The sequence below is a fragment of the Typha latifolia genome, chromosome 3 (assembly GCF_019914945.1).
Source record: "Typha latifolia isolate L0001 chromosome 3, TyphaL0001v2, whole genome shotgun sequence".
NCBI classification, from domain to species: domain Eukaryota; kingdom Viridiplantae; phylum Streptophyta; class Magnoliopsida; order Poales; family Typhaceae; genus Typha; species Typha latifolia.
The window spans coordinates 16465445-16485336 of record NC_133088.1 but is presented as its reverse complement, the minus strand read 5'-3'; the positions used below and the strand labels follow the sequence as shown (position 1 = coordinate 16485336).

Genomic DNA, 19892 nt, shown 5'->3' with positions numbered 1-19892 from the left:
CTTAGAAAACTAGTGATGAGCACATATCTAAAATGCCGGATTGATAGAAAGTAAACAAAGTATTTGAGGGATTAAGGGTGTTTCCTCAAAACTCCCTAACCCCAAATGTTCTACTTTGCTAGCAATCCAATGTGCAGCCAAATATTTTTGGCTGAATATATGTTGTATTATAGCAAAATTTTATTGAGCATTATTTTCAAAAATTCAAGCAATCATATAGGAGAATCCCTGCTCGAAGATGATATTAAGACCAAAATCTCACCACTACCACAATCTTTTCCAATTAGAAAATAGCATGATGAACGTAAAGTCTCCTCGTATTCCATTCAACTTTGCCCACTTGCAGCTCCATCCACTAATCAATCAACATGCCATAATAATGTTTCACGTAAAGACGTCACAGTGTCACATTCATGAGCTCAAATAATTTGGTTAACTTTAGCTCATGCAAGGAGGTTCAAATGTCCAAATAAATAAATAAATATATTTTTGTACTGCAGCTTAATCGTAATGAATCCAAATAATTTATAGAAACCAATGCCAAATACCTCAACATCTGTACTAAAATTTAATGAAATCTAAAACGCCATCAACCCCTTGCTATTATTGCCGTCTTTCTTTTGTCTCGTATAAGCCGAGTAATGGATGGTAATATCCACTTCCCTTTTTCTTTTTCTCTTTTTAAAAAGCTCGCATTCCCATTTGCCACCCTCTCGCCACCGCGTGACACGCCATCTTCTTCCGTCCACCGCTCTCGTCGCTTTGTCCGTTCGAATTATATGCCGTGGGTCGCACTTCGTACGAAGATGGATATTTACATGTGGACCCCGCAAAAATTATATTTGTTTCTTTTTAGGACCAAAATGCCTTTTGCCAAAAACAGAAGGACCAAAATGCCAATCTGCCATTTTTGCATGTTTGATGGATCGTGCACGAATTTTTAGCGGATTTTGTGGGAATTATCGCTTTAGGATTTCAATCACTGTTGTCTGATACGATATTTTTAAGTTATTATTCTTAACGATTATATTTTTTAAGAAAAAAACTTGATAAGATTTATCATATTTGATGATGAATTTTTCGTAATATGTTAACCTTTGAAATTTAGGATCGAGCGAGCCCATGCTTCCAAGGGTTTATATGTAAGAAAATAGAGGACGGAAACGAAAATAATTGCTTTGTAAGGTAGGCATATGCAAAAGAACGTCAAACATATAACACAAAAGACCCCTCATGGCTCGACGCGAGATAAAAAATAATTAAATATAAAAATCTAGGAAAAGAACGCCAAGCATTACCTCTTTCTCGAAACAGTACAAAACCACTCACCGTCACCTTCTCAATCCATGAAACCAACTTTTAATAGATAAGAGAGAGAGAGAGAGAGAGAGAGAGAGAGAGAGAGAGAGAGAGAGAGAGAGATGAAGAGGTCGCCTGGAATGGGCGGAGAGAGCATGTTAAGGACGGTGGCGAGGGTGGTGGGGGCAGGAGTTGGAGGATTAAAAGAGCCGGCGATCTCGGCGCCGGCAAGGGGTACGAAGCCGGCTGCGGGAAACGCACGCGTCGTCCGCGTTTCCTCATCGCCGACTTCTCCGACCTCGTCGCCGACTTTCTCGAGCGCCGCCGCGGCGGGGCTGGTCGGGAATTGGAAGGCGAGCCCTTGCTTTGGGGATGGGGAGGAGTGGGAAACCGTCGATAGGGAGGAGGAGATGATGGAAGAGGTGGTGGAAATGGAGGGAGGGGGAAGAGGGTTTGAAGTCGGTGGATTTGGGTTCCCGGAAAGATTGGTTTTTGGAAAAGTTCCCTCGAGGGAGGAGGTTGAGGATGCTGTCTCTTCTCTTCAGCAGTATGTTCTTGAAACCTTGATCTTTTCTTCTCCTCTTTTTTTGTAATTGTGTTCTTTTGAAAGATTTTTTTATTTTTATTTAGGTTATATGATTCCCATGTTTACGATCTTCATATCTTAGACATTCTGCTTTGACTTTGTGCACAATTTAGTATTTTTCCCCTGTATAGAAAGTTTAGTAGAAGTAGGTATTGATATTTGATAGTGTATGATGTGCTATATTTGATTCTATACAGTACTTCAATAATTAATCGATAAGAAATGCCTCTTTTTGGTTGTTTTACTCTATTGACCGGGAAGCGGGCTTTGGAGGGGAAAAATTAGTAGTCATGGTTTTTCATAGGCTTTTCTGTTTGTTTCCATATGAAAGAGATGTTGCCCATGTAGTTGAAGGGCTAAAGTGCTGCAATATATCTGCTTTATTAGGTAGTTATAGGAATCTCTCTTGGTGTTGTTCTGTTAAGAGGATTTTCTGTCGATCTCTAGCTTACCAATTTGCAGCTCTTTATGGATTTCCTTTGGTCACCGCTACGAAGGATATGATATACCTATTTTTAAGATTGTGAATGAATGGAGAGCACAATCTTTTCTTCTGATAGTTTTAATTCCTTCTGGTTAAGATGAAAAGCAAATTTTGAATTTTTGTTAATTTGGGTACCATCTTTTACAGGTTATCATTTCTCCACTTAGAATCTAGAAACGTTGCAATTTCTTCAAATCAGCTATGTAGATAAAGTGCACAGATACGATACTCCTGTAAATTCTATGGATGTCCTGTTTACATAGACTGAACTCTGAAATGTGAAAGGAAGTGGGAGGGTATGTCTAGTCCCTTAGTGCTTTTCCCTGACTCAAGCAGGTTACAAGTTGCACCAATAAATGGCAATAACTTATTAATTCACCTAGATAATCATAACAGAAGTTGTTTCTGACTACAGCTTCCACTGGTCCAAAAACATTAAATGGCGCTTGTCTACTGAAAGCTTCTTTGGTTCCCTTTACATGACAAAATGTTTTCTTTTTTGTGCAGGATATTTGTGCCAGTCACTTTCTCAGGGGTGCAGGAAGCTGGATATCCTTCCTTTTCAGACCAGGGTGCAGTTGATAAAAAAATCGTTTCAGAGGCTGCATCAGGAGGTTCCTCGGAATTGTCAACAGAGTCAGACTGGATTGAGCCGTCGATGCATCTTTATAGCTCAGGTGCTTTTCAGTCAGAAGGACGTGAAAAAGTTTTGGATGCATTTCATCTTTTGCAGATAAATCCATCAATTCAGGTGACAGCTGCTTATATTATATGCATATAGCATTTCTGTGTAGACTCTTTTCAGTTTTAAATGTTCCTACTCTTATATTTCTTTTATATCTATGTTGTCCAACTACTACTTTTATTCCTCATGCTTTATGCAATTGGCTACTAGCTTTGTTTATTAGTTTCCCCATAGCAATTTATTTAACTGATCGAACTCTTTCTACTTTGCCGCCATCTGCTTTACCTCATGTTAGTCAATCAAAGATGTATCTACCATGATAGACAAGTGAACCTACAAGAAATAAATGTTACAGAGTTTATCTGGTAATGCTGTTTTCTCTAATTGGATCCAATACTTTGAGAGGTCATGATCTTCTATGGACTTTCTCGATTGTAATAACTACTGGACATAGTAGCATGATGCATTTATTGTCTTACTGATATGCATATTGTGTAAAAGCAGTTAATCTTATCAGGGTTAGATCACCTATGAGAGGTTTGATATTCTTTAAGAAAGATAGGTGATACTAACTGCATATGATAGGTAGGCAACTGCTTAAGAAAATCTAGACGACTACTCAAATGGCCTGAACAGCAAATGAGAAACCTAAGCCACAAACCTCTCTATGAAAGGCTCCTTTAGCACTCTTTCTAGTCCCTCAAATAGTTGAGCACCTCATTCATTAAAGCATGCATAGACCCACTATGCAGTCATCATTTGCAATTGCAGCAGGAATAATATCATGCTTACCATTTATCGTGCACAATTCGACAATCTAAGAAGCTTCACAAGTCACAATATTTGAGACCAAGAAGTTTAAATAAGTTGTTGCTAATGCTGAAGCCAGTACCAGAGAGAAAAGTGCTGTTTACATATTGATCTTTCTGCCATTAGGTTTCCTTTTGTTTCTTTGGCTTAAATTGAGTTTTATGCTATTAGATGACATCATCAAAGATCTAGCTATTTTTGGAGTTTAAATTGTTTTGTCAGCCTGATTTCACTGTCCTTTTGCTCTCCTTTATGCAGAAAATGGTTGTTTCATTGTCATCTGACAAAGCTGTATGGGATGCAGTTATGAAGAATGAAATAGTACAGGAGTTAAAGAAATCATTTTGTGAAGGTATGTGGAAGTTTTCTGCTAAATTGATGCATCCATTTGTCTAATCATAGCATTGGAAGATATTTATGAGCTTGCAGGATAATTGTTGGTCCTGTTGTGGTGGATACTTTTAGTTCCACAAATTTAATTCCTAGATTAAACATTGGAGATTATACCAATTTACATGGATTCTTATTATCATCAAATTGTCTAATAGAACAGTCAACATAGTACTTTCTAGCCTTACATGTTTTTTAAATAAAAAAATTAATCCAAGCTTAATTTATCACACTACTCTCTGTTTATCCTTTTTATGTATCCTTTACTCGTGCACTTTGTGTATATTTAGATGCAGTTGGAGTTAATGAACCACAAGATCCAGATGAATGCCCTGACAGTTCCACCAGATTCCTTAGGTGGATCTTCAGCACCACCAAGACCAAAATAGTGGAATTTTTCGATAACATCATGAAGCTTGTAAATGAGTTCTTTCACCCTCAAACAGATGATTCGGAGGCTGGTTCTTTTGATGATGCTGTGAGGTCCTCATTTATGCTCTCTGTTCTGGTTTTCCTCATTGTCGTCATGACACGCGTCCAAAGAGCTTAAACCAAAATTTGCCGACAAGACTGCTTGCAGCGTGCTTAGGCATGCAAAGCATCAATTATCCTAGCTGGTTGTTTTAGAGTTTAGTAGTTTTTGTGTGACAGTGTTGAAAGAGTTGAGTTAGCCAGGCAACAGAAGGAAAACATTGTTAACAAATTCTGGATGTTAGGAGAACTTTCTCAGTAATACTTGAATATGTTTTAAGTTTTGTTTTGATTGTCAAGTTATTTATTTCAATTTAAGTGCCTGCCAAGTGAAGTACTTTTGAGAAAGATTTGGTTGCACTTTTACTTTGAGAGGATCGAAGAACTAGAGATTGGTTAATTTGGTTGTTTTTATTGTTGTACGAGGGTAAATATTTCTCTCTCCGGGTTGTCAATTTACAAATGGAGTGGATATCAGACCACAGCGTTAGGATTCTTGCAAGGAGTGGCATATTGAGTTTGCCATACAAGATATTTTGCAAAAACTACGTACAAGTACAGTGGTCATCTGCAAGCCCAGAACCCATGAAATCCAAGGGGAAATGTCAACCTCTTTGGCACTTCAAGCTTTGCAACAACTGCATTAGTGCCTCCTCCTATTCTTCTTGCATCCAGTATCACAAGGTAACACCTTTGCTTCGAAACCGCATACTGCCATGCAGAATAGAGAACAAACAAAACATGGGTTTGAGAAAATTGAATGAGAAGACGTGTGTATATATATATATATATGCAGCAACGGTTCTTACCTCTACTACTAGAATATAGCCGTCATCCTCCTCCTTCTCCCCATCTCTTGGAATAAAGATGGGCTCTCCGACGAATATCCGGCTTCCGGTAGACCACGAAGCGACGGACCCATCTAAGGTGTTGAGCTTTATTACGCTGTCGAAAGGGAAATGAGGCAAGAATCTTCGCGAGCCTGAAGCTGCCCCGGCATAAATGTAAGCGTTCCTCCGGCCGGAGAAGGCCGGGCTGATCGCCGGGAAGTCTGCCGGCTTGTTCCATTGGCTTGAAAGACTAGCTACTTTGCATCTGCCGCTTGTTCCTTTTCTTGCGTCCATGTTGATTGATATCTAATGACAAGTAAACTCGTCTCCCTCTTAGTGCGGGATTCAAATTTTTATATCGTTGCAAACTATTGCACGATGACTCATCGGCAATTACTAGTATTAAAGATTCTATTAAGTAGAGTACACACTTAATTACCTTGACTAGGTGAGGTAGAAACGCCTCCTTTCCTTTAGCTGCATTCATGAAAGAAGGGTCCAGCTTTCCATTTCGCCAGTTATACCCTGGAATACGTTGATGATTATATTTAGAACTCTGGCCTCTAAAATTAGAGGCTCTTAAGAAATCACCACGGATAATAGAGTTATAACTAACGATCAAACACTATATATGCATAGTTTGAATTCGTTGTGATATTTTCTTTTGAAAGAATTGATTATATATATATCAAAGAACTAATCTCTTTGTCTAACTTTGTTTATAAAACTTCTAATTTATATAAAAATAAAATCTTAGAAGCCTAAGAGATAGCACAGGTAAGTACCAAACATCCTGTGGAAATTGAACCACTGGTAGGAACAAACCGAGACTTGCATTTGGATCTCCAAGTTGCCATTAACGTCACTCTCCTCAAAGGCATTACCAATATGCAACGCCCACATCTGCGACGGAGCTTCAACGGGCACTCTCCAGTCCCGGCCGGCGCCATTTGAGCTCTCGGCGTGTCGAGGCAGCAAGTAGATCGGCGTCGACTGCTGGCTAGGATTCACGGATAACGCCGATATCATCGGATATAACCCCGATAATGCAAGCAGCGAACCTATGCTTCATATGCTGAGCTTTTCATTGCGTCTGAGATAACTATATAGCTACATAGGGTAAGGTTTTATATAGTAAATTAATTACCAGGGACGTCAAGCTTGATGCGATTGCCAAGGAGTACATAGTGGCCATCGGTGAAGGCCCAGTCGTGAATCATTAAGTGGTCTGGGATGATGAACTCTTTCTTCTCTATTAGCTCAAAATTATAATCAAATTCTACAGCAAGAGAGAGGAAATATTTGTTAGCTGTCAGGTTACACGCAAGTTGGAGAATAATAAGATGCCTTAAATTAAGGTGTAGTCTTAAATTCTTTATTTACTCAGTAGTTGTACTTATGTGATAATATCCTGTTTAAAATTAATCCTACTACCATAAAAAGTGAAGTTAGAGCGAGGGAGGAGCATGTCTTCGGCATTGCAGGAAAGCATCAAGAGCCTGTTCCTCTTGGGATCAATCTTGTAGTGAGATAATAACCTTTTCGGTGGCATATTAAACACTCCTGCAACCACAAATAACATTAAGTTATACATTATTAATAATTCAATCAATATGTGAAACCTGATTAAAAATTGCAAAAATAATACTACTATTCTTTTGATTTTCTTTTATAACCATAATCGTTGTAGCTCTTCTTTAATTACGTCAAAACAATCATAGTCACCAATTAATCTACTCACCACCAAGGATGGGCTTCAAGCAATGAGCTGCCACGTTAACCCCCATATCCTTCAACCTAGCAGTCCATCTCCACCCATTACCATCCTCCTCCGCCGCCGCCGCCGCCCGATCTATATCGGGATTCCCATCCTTGAAGCCCACGAGATCAACGGGCCCCACCGTGTCCAATGACCGAGGGTCAATCTCGTACGGATCCCCGCCCTCCCAGAGGCACAGCAGCCGGCCTCCCCACCTCACCACGCTCGTGTTCGCCACGTTCTTCATCACCTTCACGTTTCCCACCCGTTTCCCACCCTTGAGGACGGAGAACGGACCCCGGTGCGTGAAACGCCACATCTTTCCCCCGTCCCCGTTCCTCTCCTCCCTTTCCGCCGCCGTAGCGACGTACCGCGCGGAGTACCGCACGGCGCCGGAGGAGTCGAAGTCGAAGGCGCGGAGGTAGCCGTGGCCGTCAAGAGGGTGGACGGTGGAGCCGTGGTCGTCGGAGAAGAGCCCGGGGCCTGCGAGGTAGTAGGTGCCGGCGGGGAAGTCGGCAGGGATAGAACCGGCGGCCAGTCGGAGGGGAATCGGATCGGGTGACTCGGATCGCTGCGAGGCAAATAGGAGGTTGTAGTCCCAAAACGCGGCGGCAGGGGAGTCGCCGCCGGAGGCGGCGGAGGAGGAGGAAGAGGGGGTGGGTGACGTCACCACCGTTGATGCGGCGGAGGGGATGATCCGATGATGGGATCCCACCGCGGCTGACGATGAGGAGAGGGGGAGATTGGTCTCCGGCGGCGGAGGAGGAAGAGGAATGAGGTGGTTGTGGGGGAGCGAATGCATTTATTTTTACTATTTTTGGAAAATTTTCGAGACCGGAGGTGATTTAAATTTCTGCTGGGGTTTTCCTTTTTGGAAGTTTTGGCGGGGGAATCGAAGGTAAGGGATGGAGTGGAATCCCAAGGGTCATCGTCCTCCTACTTATAAATGAGTAATGGTAAAATTTTGGACGGAGACTTTGGAAGAATCACGAGAGCGCCATTCGATTCCTCGAGTCTTTGTTTGGAATCTTGGGCGCCGGATTTATGGCGACTAGCGTAAGGTTACATTAATATTTAAATTATGACGACGTGCTCCTAATTTCCCCTTTAACCGGTCTCCATTTCCGTATTGGTATAAAACCATCGTCAAATTTTCTCCACAATCTTATAAATAAAATAAAAAGGATTCTTATATCACTAAATAAGAAGAAGTCTATTACCCCGAGGTCGTCTAGTACCAAAGCAATCAAAATAACGGCTTACTTAGTATCAATGTATCATAAACTTAAAAATCTCCTAATACAACAAATAATGTTCTTTATTAATTAGAAAATTGCATCGTTATGACCTCAGCCAAAGACTATACCCACATCCTATCATGAGTAAAAATTGACAAAATAACAAAGTGAAACATATTATAATCTCTTAATTCGCTATTGGGGCGATGAGTGGAGTGACTAATGAACAAAGGGGCCAGCTTTTCCTCCCCCCTCTTTTTCTCTGCGACACCTCTCGGCCGTGGAGAATGGAAGGGCATGAAAGAAAGCGAAACAAATAACACACAATATTAATGTAACAAAGAGGAGGGCAGGCACTCTTCCATGAGTGGAAGGAAGCTACTAGTGGGTGGGACCCTCCTTGCCCAACCCTACTCTTCTTTGGTGGCTAACAAATCGAGTGAAGCAACCAAACTAGAGACATCATCAACTTGTTCATTGATGAAATTGAGAGAAAAAGAAATATTAACAAGTAGGAGATGTGTGACCCTGAGCAATCCCTGCCGGCCATAGTATGGGTTGTCTTGTCCTAGACGAAGCAAAAGACTGCAGAGCGCATAGGAATGCACCAGAAACAAACATTGATGCATACGTAAATGATTCTATTAGGTTGAGATCATCTAGTAAACAGAGGTTTTTCCAATGGATCGACAAATTACGCACAAGAAGTATGACTCTGTTCTCAAGTGCAGTAGTGTTATAAGAATCTTAAAATGACCATTTCCGATGACTTCAACAGTTACAACTCAAGTAAACCACAGTTTCTCAATGACCAGGATTCATGTTTCATCGATCATAGAGTTGCCAAATCTTGCTTATATCATGGAGACCTAGAAAAGGAGGACACCCAGGTATAATCCATAATCACAAACGCAAATGAAGTCGACTGGAACAGAGTAACACCCTGTTTTAAACCTATCATCTCAGGGTTTGATGACAAAGAATTTCTGTGGTTCTTCTAATCACTGTTTTACAACTAAACTCTGTTGAGCATGAGAACTATACTCGAAAATAAAGAAATTCATTAAGCTAACAAAAATGAACACAGAACTTCCTGTGAAATTGGTTACAATCCAGATGTATTTAATCCTGTCTTTCGTATTAGAAGTCTATTCAAACCAAATATAGAGAAAATCTCCCTCCATTCAAATTAGTATCACAAAGATCTCAAGACAGAAACAGCTCAAACTCATATGTCTGAAATAATCTCCATTTCTGATCTTGCAATTAATTCCAAGAATCATCAAGTATAGGCCAATTGCTCCACTTGGAATTGTTAGAATTTAGTACCCAAAACCGTTGCTCCTGCCCATGTGTCCTGCTGCTGATTATGGACACACAATGACACAAAGTTGTTAAAGCCAATTGAAGGACACTTTACAACTTTACATCTTGATGGTCGGTACCATGTTGCTGTCATCAGTTACTTTGTCCTTGATATTACTGCCCAACATAATACCCATATCACATTTAAGGGAGCTATGGTATCTATCAAGAGGGATTCATTCTTCAAGGTTCTTAGAAGCAAAATGCCAATGTAAACTCCGCACTTAGTGATCCAGATCCAATTTTGGTAGAACAGCGAACAGAAATCGGAGAATGTAAATTTTCCCAATTTGTCTCACATCACTTCATATAACAAAATAAAAAGATGAAATTCGTAAAATAATCCAAGAGATACTGATCACAGCATATCATAGCTATGCTGATGATGAACTACACAACAACAAGACCGCATCAATGAAGCAATTGAATCAAATACAACATTTCATTTCCTAGATGTACCTATCAGAGGGGTCGAGTCTTGTAGATGGAGAGAGAAATTTACTTCGATGTTTTGTCCGACTAGAATAAACATCAACAAATTGTAGTATCCCCAGCAGCCCACAGATAAGCATGTTAAGATACTAAGGAATAAGGATAAGAATACTAATTTAGACATAAATCTTGTGAACCACATAAACTAAGACACATACTACACGTCCTCAGTACTAATCGAGGACAATCTTTCTCTTTCCACAAGATGCACAAAGCCTTACATCCATCTATTTAGAAACACACAGATGATTCTTTTTTTCCCTTCCGCACTATCTTGCGCAACGTATTCCAACAATCTAAGGGTTATCATGTCCTTATTCACTACTACTAAGCTTCTAGCCAACAAGTGTTTCACCTTCCTACCAAAATAAAGTACAAAGAGGATACATATAAACGATAAATTTAATAAAATTGACCCATAAAATATCAAGTTCTTAAACCTGAGGTTGCAATCAATTTAGACAAATAACACTACAACAAACAATCAAACCTTCAACCCCAACTAATCGGTCAATCAATTATTGGTTATTCTCTCAGTTTGCTCTATTTCGAGTAGAAGTCTCTGTCAAACCAAGTGTTATCTACCCCTTATGAGGCTGCCTAAGTTCTGTTAGACCAGTCATGTCTTATTTTTATCATTTCTCCTGACCTCCTTCATCCACCTTAATGTCCTTATCTAGTAAAGTTAAGCTCCATTTTTGTTCTTCCTAGTTACTTAAAATTCTGATCCATCAAAACAACCATCTTATGGAAAATCCATATTATCCTTGTAACGGAAACTGATAATTATCAGGTCAAACTAAACAGAACAATTGTACAGCTCACTTCATTTTTATCTTGCTATATTAGCCACAACCAAACTTTACTCCTCCATAGCTCAAAAAATGATTCTATTTTAAAGACTAGGTCAAGGAAATAGATATCTGCTAGAACCAAAGATGATTATTCAGTTGTAAAAGGTTAGGCCAATAAAATACATATCTCCTAGAGCCAAATATGATCATTCAACAGAACTAACATTTCAACAACAGGAGGGTCTTGTCAAACCATTCCGCCACCATCTAGCAATTCCTCCTTGCGAACTACTACAGGTAGTTCGTACCAACTATAGATTAGACACATATCTAAGAGAAGGAAAATTATAAAAGAAAGAACAAGTTTCAATCGAACTCCAAGAAATTATGTTTAGCCAGAGTTAAACAAACTCAAAAAAAGTACCTTTAGTCCTCTATGCTTTTGTCTTCCAAAAATTCTCATGAAAAAAGATCATTTGAATAAGAACATATTACACTTTTAAAATTTGACCAGTTGAGAGTTTTATGAAAAGTATTCAAGAATGGTCAGTTGACTTGAGACTACTAATAATATCAACTCACTCAGATCCAAACCAGATAAAATTTGTCAAGTCACATGTATCCAGTAGCCACATCCACAAATGGTTGCGCTTCCGCTTCGAGCATCAAACAGAAGCATCACCTATATTAGAAATTGCCATCACAACCAATTCACTCGAATCAGAAGCAATTAAGTATGGATCTACTCTTTGGGACCATACAGGTCAACTATGAGGGTTCACCAGTTATATTTGTCCAAAATTCACTTACTAATACATCTCTGCACATTTCACAACATCAATAGTTTGCACTTCGAATAGCTCCAACACGCTCCACTAACACATGCAATAGCTAAGAAGAAGTATCTCAGTAAGAAAATATGTGCAAATGGAAGGACTAGAAAGGCCCTAAATTATTTCAGACAATCAGTGTTCCTCTAGAACTATAAAAAGAAGCAACAATACACTTCCAATCCAAAGTGAAAATCCCATGAAAAACATGCATTACAGTAAGTTAAGGGTAGAAACACAGAGATACACTTCAGACAACAATGATGTACAGCAATAGATAACTAGATGAACAACAGCTAAATTTTTCATCCCTACAACTCAGGTATCCTCCTTATTCAGGTACAAAGCTGTTAACTTTGCTCATAAATTAAACAAAAGCAGTACAAAACTTACCATCCTTACTAGCCCGTCCGCCGCTGTGCAACTCAACCAGTGATCATGGTCCCGGCACCCTCATCAGTGAGGATCTCGAGGAGCAAAGAGTGCTGCACCCGGCCATCGATAATGCTTGCTGTCCGGACCCCCTGGGCAAGTGACCTAACGCAACAATTCACCTTGGGTATCATCCCCCCGGCTACCTTCCCCTCCTCCACCATCCTCCTCACACCACTGATATCAATCTCCTTCACAAGGCTATCGGGGTCGTTACGATCCGTGAGGATCCCTGCCACATCGGTAAGCAAGATCAATTTTTCAGCACCAACCGCCGCCGCAATCTCGCCAGCAGCGATGTCGGCATTGACATTGTAAGCCTGCCCGGCCTCATCTGCAGCAACGGTGGCGATCACGGGGATGTGGCCGTCAGCAAGAATAGGACGGAGAATTGTGGGGTCGACACGGGTCACCTCGCCTACAAATCCGAGGGCGGCAGCATCAGGGGAAGGGCGGGCAGTGAGGAGACGCGCGTCTTTCCCGCAGAGGCCGACGGCGGTGGCGCCGGCAAGGTTGATGAGGGATACAAGGGATTTGTTAACCTTTCCGACGAGAACCATCTCGACGACCTCCATTGTGAGGGAATCGGTGACTCGAAGGCCGTTGCGGAACTGGGGCTCGACGCCGAGGCGGAGGAGCCAGGAGTTGATCTCGGGGCCACCGCCGTGTACGAGTACCGGGCGGAGACCGACGCACGAGAGGAGGACGAGGTCGTTGATGACGGAGGCCTGGAGCTCCGGCGACTTCATGGCGGCGCCGCCGTACTTGACCACGATGGTCTTGCCGCGGAACCGCTGGATGAAGGGAAGCGACTCCGAGAGAACGTCGACGCGGATCTGTGCAGGGGTTTGCAGCGGCGGTGACGGCCACGCCGTGACAGCGGCGGAGGCGGCGGCAGAGCGGAGAGGGGCAAATCTAGTGGAGAGGAAGGCAGCCTTAGGTTTAGGCTTTTGGAGGGATTTGGAAGGGAAGAGGGGAGAGGTTTGGGTTCTGGTGAGGAGCATCTTCGCCCTCTCCCCTAACTCTCTGTGGCTTGCTTTGCGTCCTCGTGGTGTTCGACTAAATTACTGAGTACGGAAAAGCTCAGACGTTGTTTGAACTTTGACGAATGGGTTTGAGATATGCCGTTAATGGACTACGGTCAGCACTCAGCGTGTGAACAAATTAAGATCACTAAATTTTTTTCCTTCTCGCCTATTTGGTTGGTATAAAGTGTATTAAAAAAAAGCCTCAGTTTAATAGGACTTTTTTCTAAGAAAAAGAAAACGAAAAATTATTTTTCGTAGGTTAAAAAAGTATTTTTTAATTTATTTTTTTATAACTAAATATGATAAAATGGAGAAGCTTTAAAAAATTACTTTCTTTTACTTAACCATTTCTAAGGGTGTAAACGAGCCGAGCTTGATCGAGCTTGGCTCTAATCAAGCTTTGATTGAAATTAATTTTGAGCCTGTCTTTGTGATCAAGCTTGAATTGAAATAATTTCAATCTGAGCCAATTTCGAACTCGAGTCAAGTGCTCAATTAGCAATTTCAAGTCTTATCAATTTCAAACCATTTTCAAGCCTGAACAAGCTTGAATTAATTCAGGCTTGAATCAAGCTTGAAATAAAACCTAATTCAGTTATAAATATATAAATATTACCAAAATATAAATTACAAGTAATAAAAATAAATGAGTTAGAAAACTATAAGCAACCAAAATATAAATTACAAGTAACAAAGATATATTATGTCAAAAAACTACATGCAACCAAAATATAAATTACAAACAATAAAGATAATTGTGTGGCTGAAATTTTGAACGGGGTGAAAGTGTTTTGATATGATGGTTCATATTAGTTTGATATTACTTATATATATATATTCGAGCTTTATCGATCGAGTCGACTCAGAATGAAGCTTGGCACGAATTTAATTTCGAGCCTAGCTTTAATGATCAAGCTTGGCTCAGCCTATTTTCGAGCATAGCTTGATCGAGCATTATCGAGCCGAGCTCGAGTCGAGCTCGAGCCGATTATTTTGACAATCCTAACCATGTCATTTTTTTGTTATTTTTTTATCTCGTCTTGCCTTGCCCGGCCTAACCTTCTTTTTATTAATTATAATCTAAAAGATCTCCCCTTCATTAATATTTTTTTTTCAGATAATAACTTAGAAAAAAAGCAGATTTTTTTTTAAATGGGAAAAATCACGTGGAATTTACAATGTACCCCAAAAAAGGTAGATGAAAACGAAAGTCGAAGGTAAGAAAATTCGCAGTATAAACCGCAGGAACGAGGGAAATGTGATGCGTTACGTCTGCGAGTTGAAGAACTGTTCCTACAAATCCGTTTATAACCGCCAAGAATGGGTAAAATTCCGATGCCTTCGTCTCGCCGCTTTCCCAATCTTCGTTGACACTTTCCGTCGATCTCTTCTTCTTCTTCCTCGATCGTTCTTGAGCTTTTGATACTAATTTTTTTGAAGATTAGGGTTCGATAATTGAGTTCCATTGCTGCGTAAGATCTTCGTAAAGAGGAAACCAACTGAGAAATAAGAAGGGAACTTTCTCTTTTGCTTATCTCTCACCGGTATCGTCTCTTCCCTTATTTGTTGAATTACGAATGTTTAGATCTAATTGCTTTTGTGGATTCGTCACGTCCATGTCACGGGTTGTTTTTGCAGTTAGATTTCGCATACGTTTTCTTACTTTTTATATTTATTGGAAACATTATTGATGCTATGTGCATGCTACAACTAGATTCATCTATTTTGGTAAGGATTATGGAGTATGGCCGTCTTGTAAACTAAGTAGCCCGATGAAGTTACCCGGCTTCTTAGGGATTTATTTTAGCTGGCCATTTTCTTGCTTCTTGCTCCTTGCTTTCCCTCTGGGTGCGAAGAAGGAATCGAGTTGTGGTTGGAAGAAGAAATAAAGTTGTGGCCTCTGATGGCAATATATAAAGCATAGTCAGAGAAACAGCTAGTTGCTATCCTATTAATGTTCATAATGAAAAGATCTCAGATAATTTAGTAGAAAGGGGTTCCTATGCAGTTTATACAATAGTCTTATCATTTTGATCCTAGTTTGGGGAAAAGGTCTTCCTCGTAATATTCACTAGAAACTAGAAAAACTCCTCAAGCAATCAAAGAGGGCCCTTAAACGGAGTAACATTTCAATCACTAAATGATCAGAATAAAAGGAACAAAACCCTAACAATAGGAAGACAAAGTAAATTGTTCAATGTGGAATCAATGAGACAGTCATCTAGTAGCTTATATTCAAGACTTGTAGTTCTTTGAGCTCAGTTTATAAGAACATCAATCCGTTGAATCACTTTATTTGTCATGGTGATGACTGCTTTGCGTGGTGCCTACCTACTTCACTCATTCCTTAACATTTCTTCTACAACCCTCTTGTATGTTCAGTTGCTCATCCTATCTCAGTTATGATACATGCTTGTGTATACAAAAATATCTTAGTGTGGTTTTTGAACTATAGGAAAGGCCTTTGAAGGTTTTCTAAATTTTGATTGCATTTCCATAAAATTGAAGAAAGAAATAATTTAGATCCTTTTGAAATTACATCTGGAATGAATATTCTTTTCATAGTTGTCAAATAGGCTAGGCCATGTATTCTGCAGTTTCTTTTGATGTAATATTACATTGCTTCTACATCGGAATTAATGTCACATTGTGTGTACTCATTTGACAATTCCTTGCATGTGCATTTCATGCCTTTTCTTATCTGTTACATCCATGCAGCTTTATTAGTAAGAACTTATTGCACGATGCTCGGTATTAATGATGATGTGGTTCTAGTTAGATATGGAGGACAGGCCTTCTGAGCTGGTGGATTCAGCTAGCGGTGTATTGGTAAGTGATCATAATTTGAAATTCTGTTCGCATTATTTCAGGAGTCCCATTTAGGCCTTTGATCTAAACCATAATTGGTGTATGATTTGATGACTATTATCAGACCAAGTGTTAATATTTTTCATTGTGATACAATATTATTGTGGGACTGAATTTTTGAGCAAATAAATCAGATTTATGTTGGTTAAGTTTTATTTTCTTGTCAGTATTAAACTATTTTCTGAAGTTGCATTTGATGTAAATATATGATATCTTGCGTCCGTGACTTGCTGAGATATTGATGTCATATTGCTGTTTACTGGTTACACAGTGCAGAATTTGATTATCTTGATCCCCAATATGCAGACCTGCACATTATGCATATAGCTCATTTTGAATGATAGTGTATTATCTTCTTGTTTCCAAGTTGACATCAGAACTAGCTGTAACCAATTTATCAGCTTTCTATTTTTTTGAAACAATTAGTTGATGATTCTAGGTTGATGATGATTATTCAGCAGATGAGGGTCTTAACTCCCAATTATTTGCATCCATACCAGCTTTAAGTGAAGCAGCTTCTTATCTAGCACAGACAACTTCATATTTCACCCAATGTTTCTCAGGTTATGGAGGTGAGTGCCTTGGTAAATTTTAGAAGTCACAAATTTGTCTTTATGATGCTTCACAACTTTTGATAGTGCTGAACTGAGTTACTGAATTGCAATTACTTCGCTCTCTGTCAACTTGATAGTGGAAGGTGCACCTGATGAGGGCCAGGAATTAATAATACTACCCCCAGAACAAGCCACCAATAGGTCTTCACTTTCGAGTAGCTCTACGATTTACGAAGAATCAAGTAGTACCAGCGGTGGTCCATCTACAAGTTCTACTGGAAGTCAATTACGGGATAAAATTGAACCTATGTTATCCACCAGTATTTTTCGAAATGGATCTTCAATTTTTCAAGAGTATGAATTCTTCAATGCTCATATGTAATTTTCCCTCTAAAATTTTTAGTATATTGGTTGCATCTACAATTAATTACAACATGTGTTTGTCTCGCTATTGAATGCCAAGTTTTTGTTCTGCTAGAAAAGTTCTTGCTCGAAGGTTAAAGTATTGTAATAATTAGAATGAGCGCCGAACTATCCTATGTGTCTTGTGTAATAAGCACGTAATTTAATGTACTAATGTATATATACAGGAAAGACCAACACAAGGGAAGAAATATTGTGATAGGCAGCTTGACACTTGGTATCAATACAGTTTAATGTTCTTTTTAAGACATTATGAAATTTTATCATTCAAAATATATCAACTGTGTAAAGGAATTCATGTATCATCAGACAATTGGGTAATCAATAGTATTTCGTGAACTCGTTTAGTTCTACTGCTGCTTAAATTAAAATTTTCTTGATGCTTATTGTTTGACAAGTTTATTTGCAGTCTTGTAGATCGGGCTCGAAAAACTGTTCGTGGCTCAGCGGATGACATTGGATGGCTACAAAGGGATGGAAACATGCCTCCAACTGAAGATGGAACTAGGCGATTTCTGGAATTGCTTGAGAGCATAAGGTTGGCAATCTTTGCAAGAAATGTTACCTTGACAATCTAACCAATATATTGCTAAACAGAATTAAAAACTATTCTATATATGATATGGATGTTTGTCATACTTGAGTTTTTCTCATCTTTCCAGGAAAAATGAACATAAGTTGCCGAATTCAATGGTCTATCTGTTGGTTCCAGGTAGGTGTGACATTTATTTTTGATAAGAGGGAAAAGGTGTGAATATGTGGTAGTATTTCATGTTTGTCTTGTGTTTTACTAAATATAATAGCCTACAGGTATGTTTAGCAACCATGGGCCCCTTTATTTTGTCAATACAAAAGTATGCTTCTCAAAGATGGGGTTGGCTTGCCATATTGCCAAGATTCACAGTGAGGTTGTTATTCATTTACTCATGATTTCGTTGGTTATATTTTTGTTATTTATCAGATTGATTGTGAACTATATTACAGGCATCAATTGCTAAAAATGCTAGAGAGATAAAAGAGTACATAGAAGAAATTTATTGGGGATCCCAGAAACGTGTTTTACTTCTTGGACATAGCAAAGGGGGAGTAGATGCAGCAGCAGCCCTATCTCTTTATTGGCCTGATCTAAAAGATAAAGTTGCGGGGCTGGTATTAGCACAGAGTCCATATGGAGGTAGCCCAGTCGCTTCAGATATTCTGCGAGAAGGGCAGCTTGGGGACTATGTCAGACTACGGAAACTTATGGAGATTCTGATATGTAAAGTTATGAAGGTACTTTCTCTATGCTTTATTTATATGAGACAAGCTGATTATTTATGCTTATATATGAACTTCTGTTTGCTGCTTGCCGTATTTGCTTTAGAGTATCCCTTTGTTGTTCATAACTGTTGAAATTTAATTTAGTCATTGGCAGTAACCCATTTGGCATACATTCTCCTATGGCTGTTTGGAAGAAAAATAAAGAAGATTTGTTAGGCTTGAGGGTTGATGAGGATGTTGAGATAGTAAAATCACACTGGCAGCATAATGTTGAGGGGTCATAATTTGAACCCAATTCACATATACTAAACTGTGACCATTTTCTTTATGCACTCACAGGGTGATCTGCAGGCTCTGGAAGATCTGACATATGAGAAAAGGAAAGAGTTTCTGAGGAAGCACCCATTACCTCGGGAACTTCCTGTAGTCTCCTTCCACACAGAAGCTAGCATCACCCCGAGTGTCCTCACCACCTTGTCTCATGTTGCACATGTTGATCTCCCTATTGCTGCGCCTCTTGCGGACGGTCAAACTACCAGGGTCCCAGTGGTTATGCCGCTTGCTGCTGCAATGGCTGCCTGTTCACAGCTTCTGCAGGTCAGGTATGGTGAAAAGAGTGATGGTCTTGTCACTAGGAGGGATGCTGAAGTTCCCGGGTCAGTGGTAGTCCGGCCAGGAAGAAAGCTGGACCATGCATGGATGGTTTATTCTTCCTTGAAGGATGATCCTGGTGAAGCAGATACTTCACAAGTGTGTGAAGCCCTGCTGACATTGCTTGTGGAGGTTGGCCAGAGGAGAAGGCATGAAATGGCCATGAAAGATGAATAAGATTTGATTAGCTTGTCAAGTTCTATATATACTTTTGCTGCCTGTAATGTATTTAGCGAACTAACTGTAGTGATATCTTTTTCCTTAATACGAATCTGGAGATGGTTTTCCTTGATCACCAGAAAGTTATAACTTAAATTTGAATGCTATATGGAGAACAATTATATAAGATTTAAGATTTAAGGGAAAAGCTCGCACCTACCTTGGGACTGGTTACTTCTATTCTTTATTGCCTTTATTATACTAGTAATAGGACTTAAATTATTGCCCATTTTTATATAAGATCATTTTATTTATATTCTGTGCTATTGACTCACAATATAAAATACCGTTAGATTATCATTTTTTTTTAAATTGCCACGTGACTATTTGATTAATTTTAGAGCCTCTGAGAATTATTTTATTTTTATTGTAGAGAAAATATAGAGAGAAAATTTGAGAATATCACGGGTAACGTTTTCAGTTA

The 19892-nt window shown here is 39.5% G+C and overlaps 4 protein-coding genes across 14 annotated transcripts; 2 read left to right on the top strand and 2 right to left on the bottom strand.

Moving 5' to 3' along the window:
- The first annotated feature begins 1243 nt into the window (after positions 1-1243).
- LOC140783787 (uncharacterized) lies at positions 1244-5073 on the top strand. The gene is made up of 4 exons (XM_073130831.1): positions 1244-1846; positions 2877-3120; positions 4123-4216; positions 4545-5073. Exons 1-4 carry the CDS (start codon positions 1422-1424, stop codon positions 4802-4804), a joined length of 1023 nt encoding a protein of 340 aa, XP_072986932.1. The 5' UTR covers positions 1244-1421; the 3' UTR covers positions 4805-5073.
- Positions 5074-5180: 107 nt separating this feature from the next.
- LOC140783784 (carotenoid cleavage dioxygenase 7, chloroplastic) lies at positions 5181-8236 on the bottom strand. Its single transcript, XM_073130827.1, has 7 exons — positions 7297-8236; positions 6990-7118; positions 6703-6834; positions 6341-6616; positions 5995-6080; positions 5535-5861; positions 5181-5436 (listed from the first exon to the last, which is right to left on the bottom strand). The coding sequence occupies exons 1-7, from the start codon at positions 8114-8116 to the stop codon at positions 5290-5292; spliced, it is 1917 nt and encodes a 638-aa protein (XP_072986928.1). The 5' UTR covers positions 8117-8236; the 3' UTR covers positions 5181-5289.
- Positions 8237-9621: 1385 nt separating this feature from the next.
- On the bottom strand, positions 9622-13589 carry LOC140783786 (acetylglutamate kinase, chloroplastic). 4 transcript variants are annotated; one of them, XR_012108185.1, is made up of 3 exons: positions 12427-13589; positions 12014-12094; positions 11605-11885 (listed from the first exon to the last, which is right to left on the bottom strand). XR_012108185.1 is itself a non-coding variant. In XM_073130829.1 (2 exons), exon 1 carries the CDS (start codon positions 13467-13469, stop codon positions 12459-12461), a length of 1011 nt encoding a protein of 336 aa, XP_072986930.1. In that variant the 5' UTR covers positions 13470-13589; the 3' UTR covers positions 9622-10220; positions 12427-12458. The 4 variants fall into 4 exon arrangements, 3 of the variants coding, with proteins under 3 accessions (XP_072986930.1, XP_072986931.1, XP_072986929.1); XM_073130829.1 differs by lacking the exons at positions 11605-11885; positions 12014-12094 and adding an exon at positions 9622-10220; XM_073130830.1 differs by lacking the exons at positions 11605-11885; positions 12014-12094 and adding an exon at positions 9622-9915.
- A 1110-nt stretch (positions 13590-14699) lies between these two features.
- On the top strand, positions 14700-19616 carry LOC140784974 (uncharacterized). 8 transcript variants are annotated; one of them, XM_073132638.1, is made up of 10 exons: positions 14700-14817; positions 14934-15037; positions 16212-16322; positions 16801-16933; positions 17053-17269; positions 17748-17876; positions 18001-18050; positions 18149-18246; positions 18323-18610; positions 18938-19616. In XM_073132638.1, exons 3-10 carry the CDS (start codon positions 16275-16277, stop codon positions 19424-19426), a joined length of 1452 nt encoding a protein of 483 aa, XP_072988739.1. In that variant the 5' UTR covers positions 14700-14817; positions 14934-15037; positions 16212-16274; the 3' UTR covers positions 19427-19616. The 8 variants fall into 8 exon arrangements, with proteins under 8 accessions (XP_072988739.1, XP_072988737.1, XP_072988743.1 ...); XM_073132636.1 differs by having other exon boundaries at positions 14701-14817; positions 14939-15037; XM_073132642.1 differs by having other exon boundaries at positions 14719-14817; positions 14939-15037; positions 16273-16322.
- Positions 19617-19892: the final 276 nt, after the last annotated feature.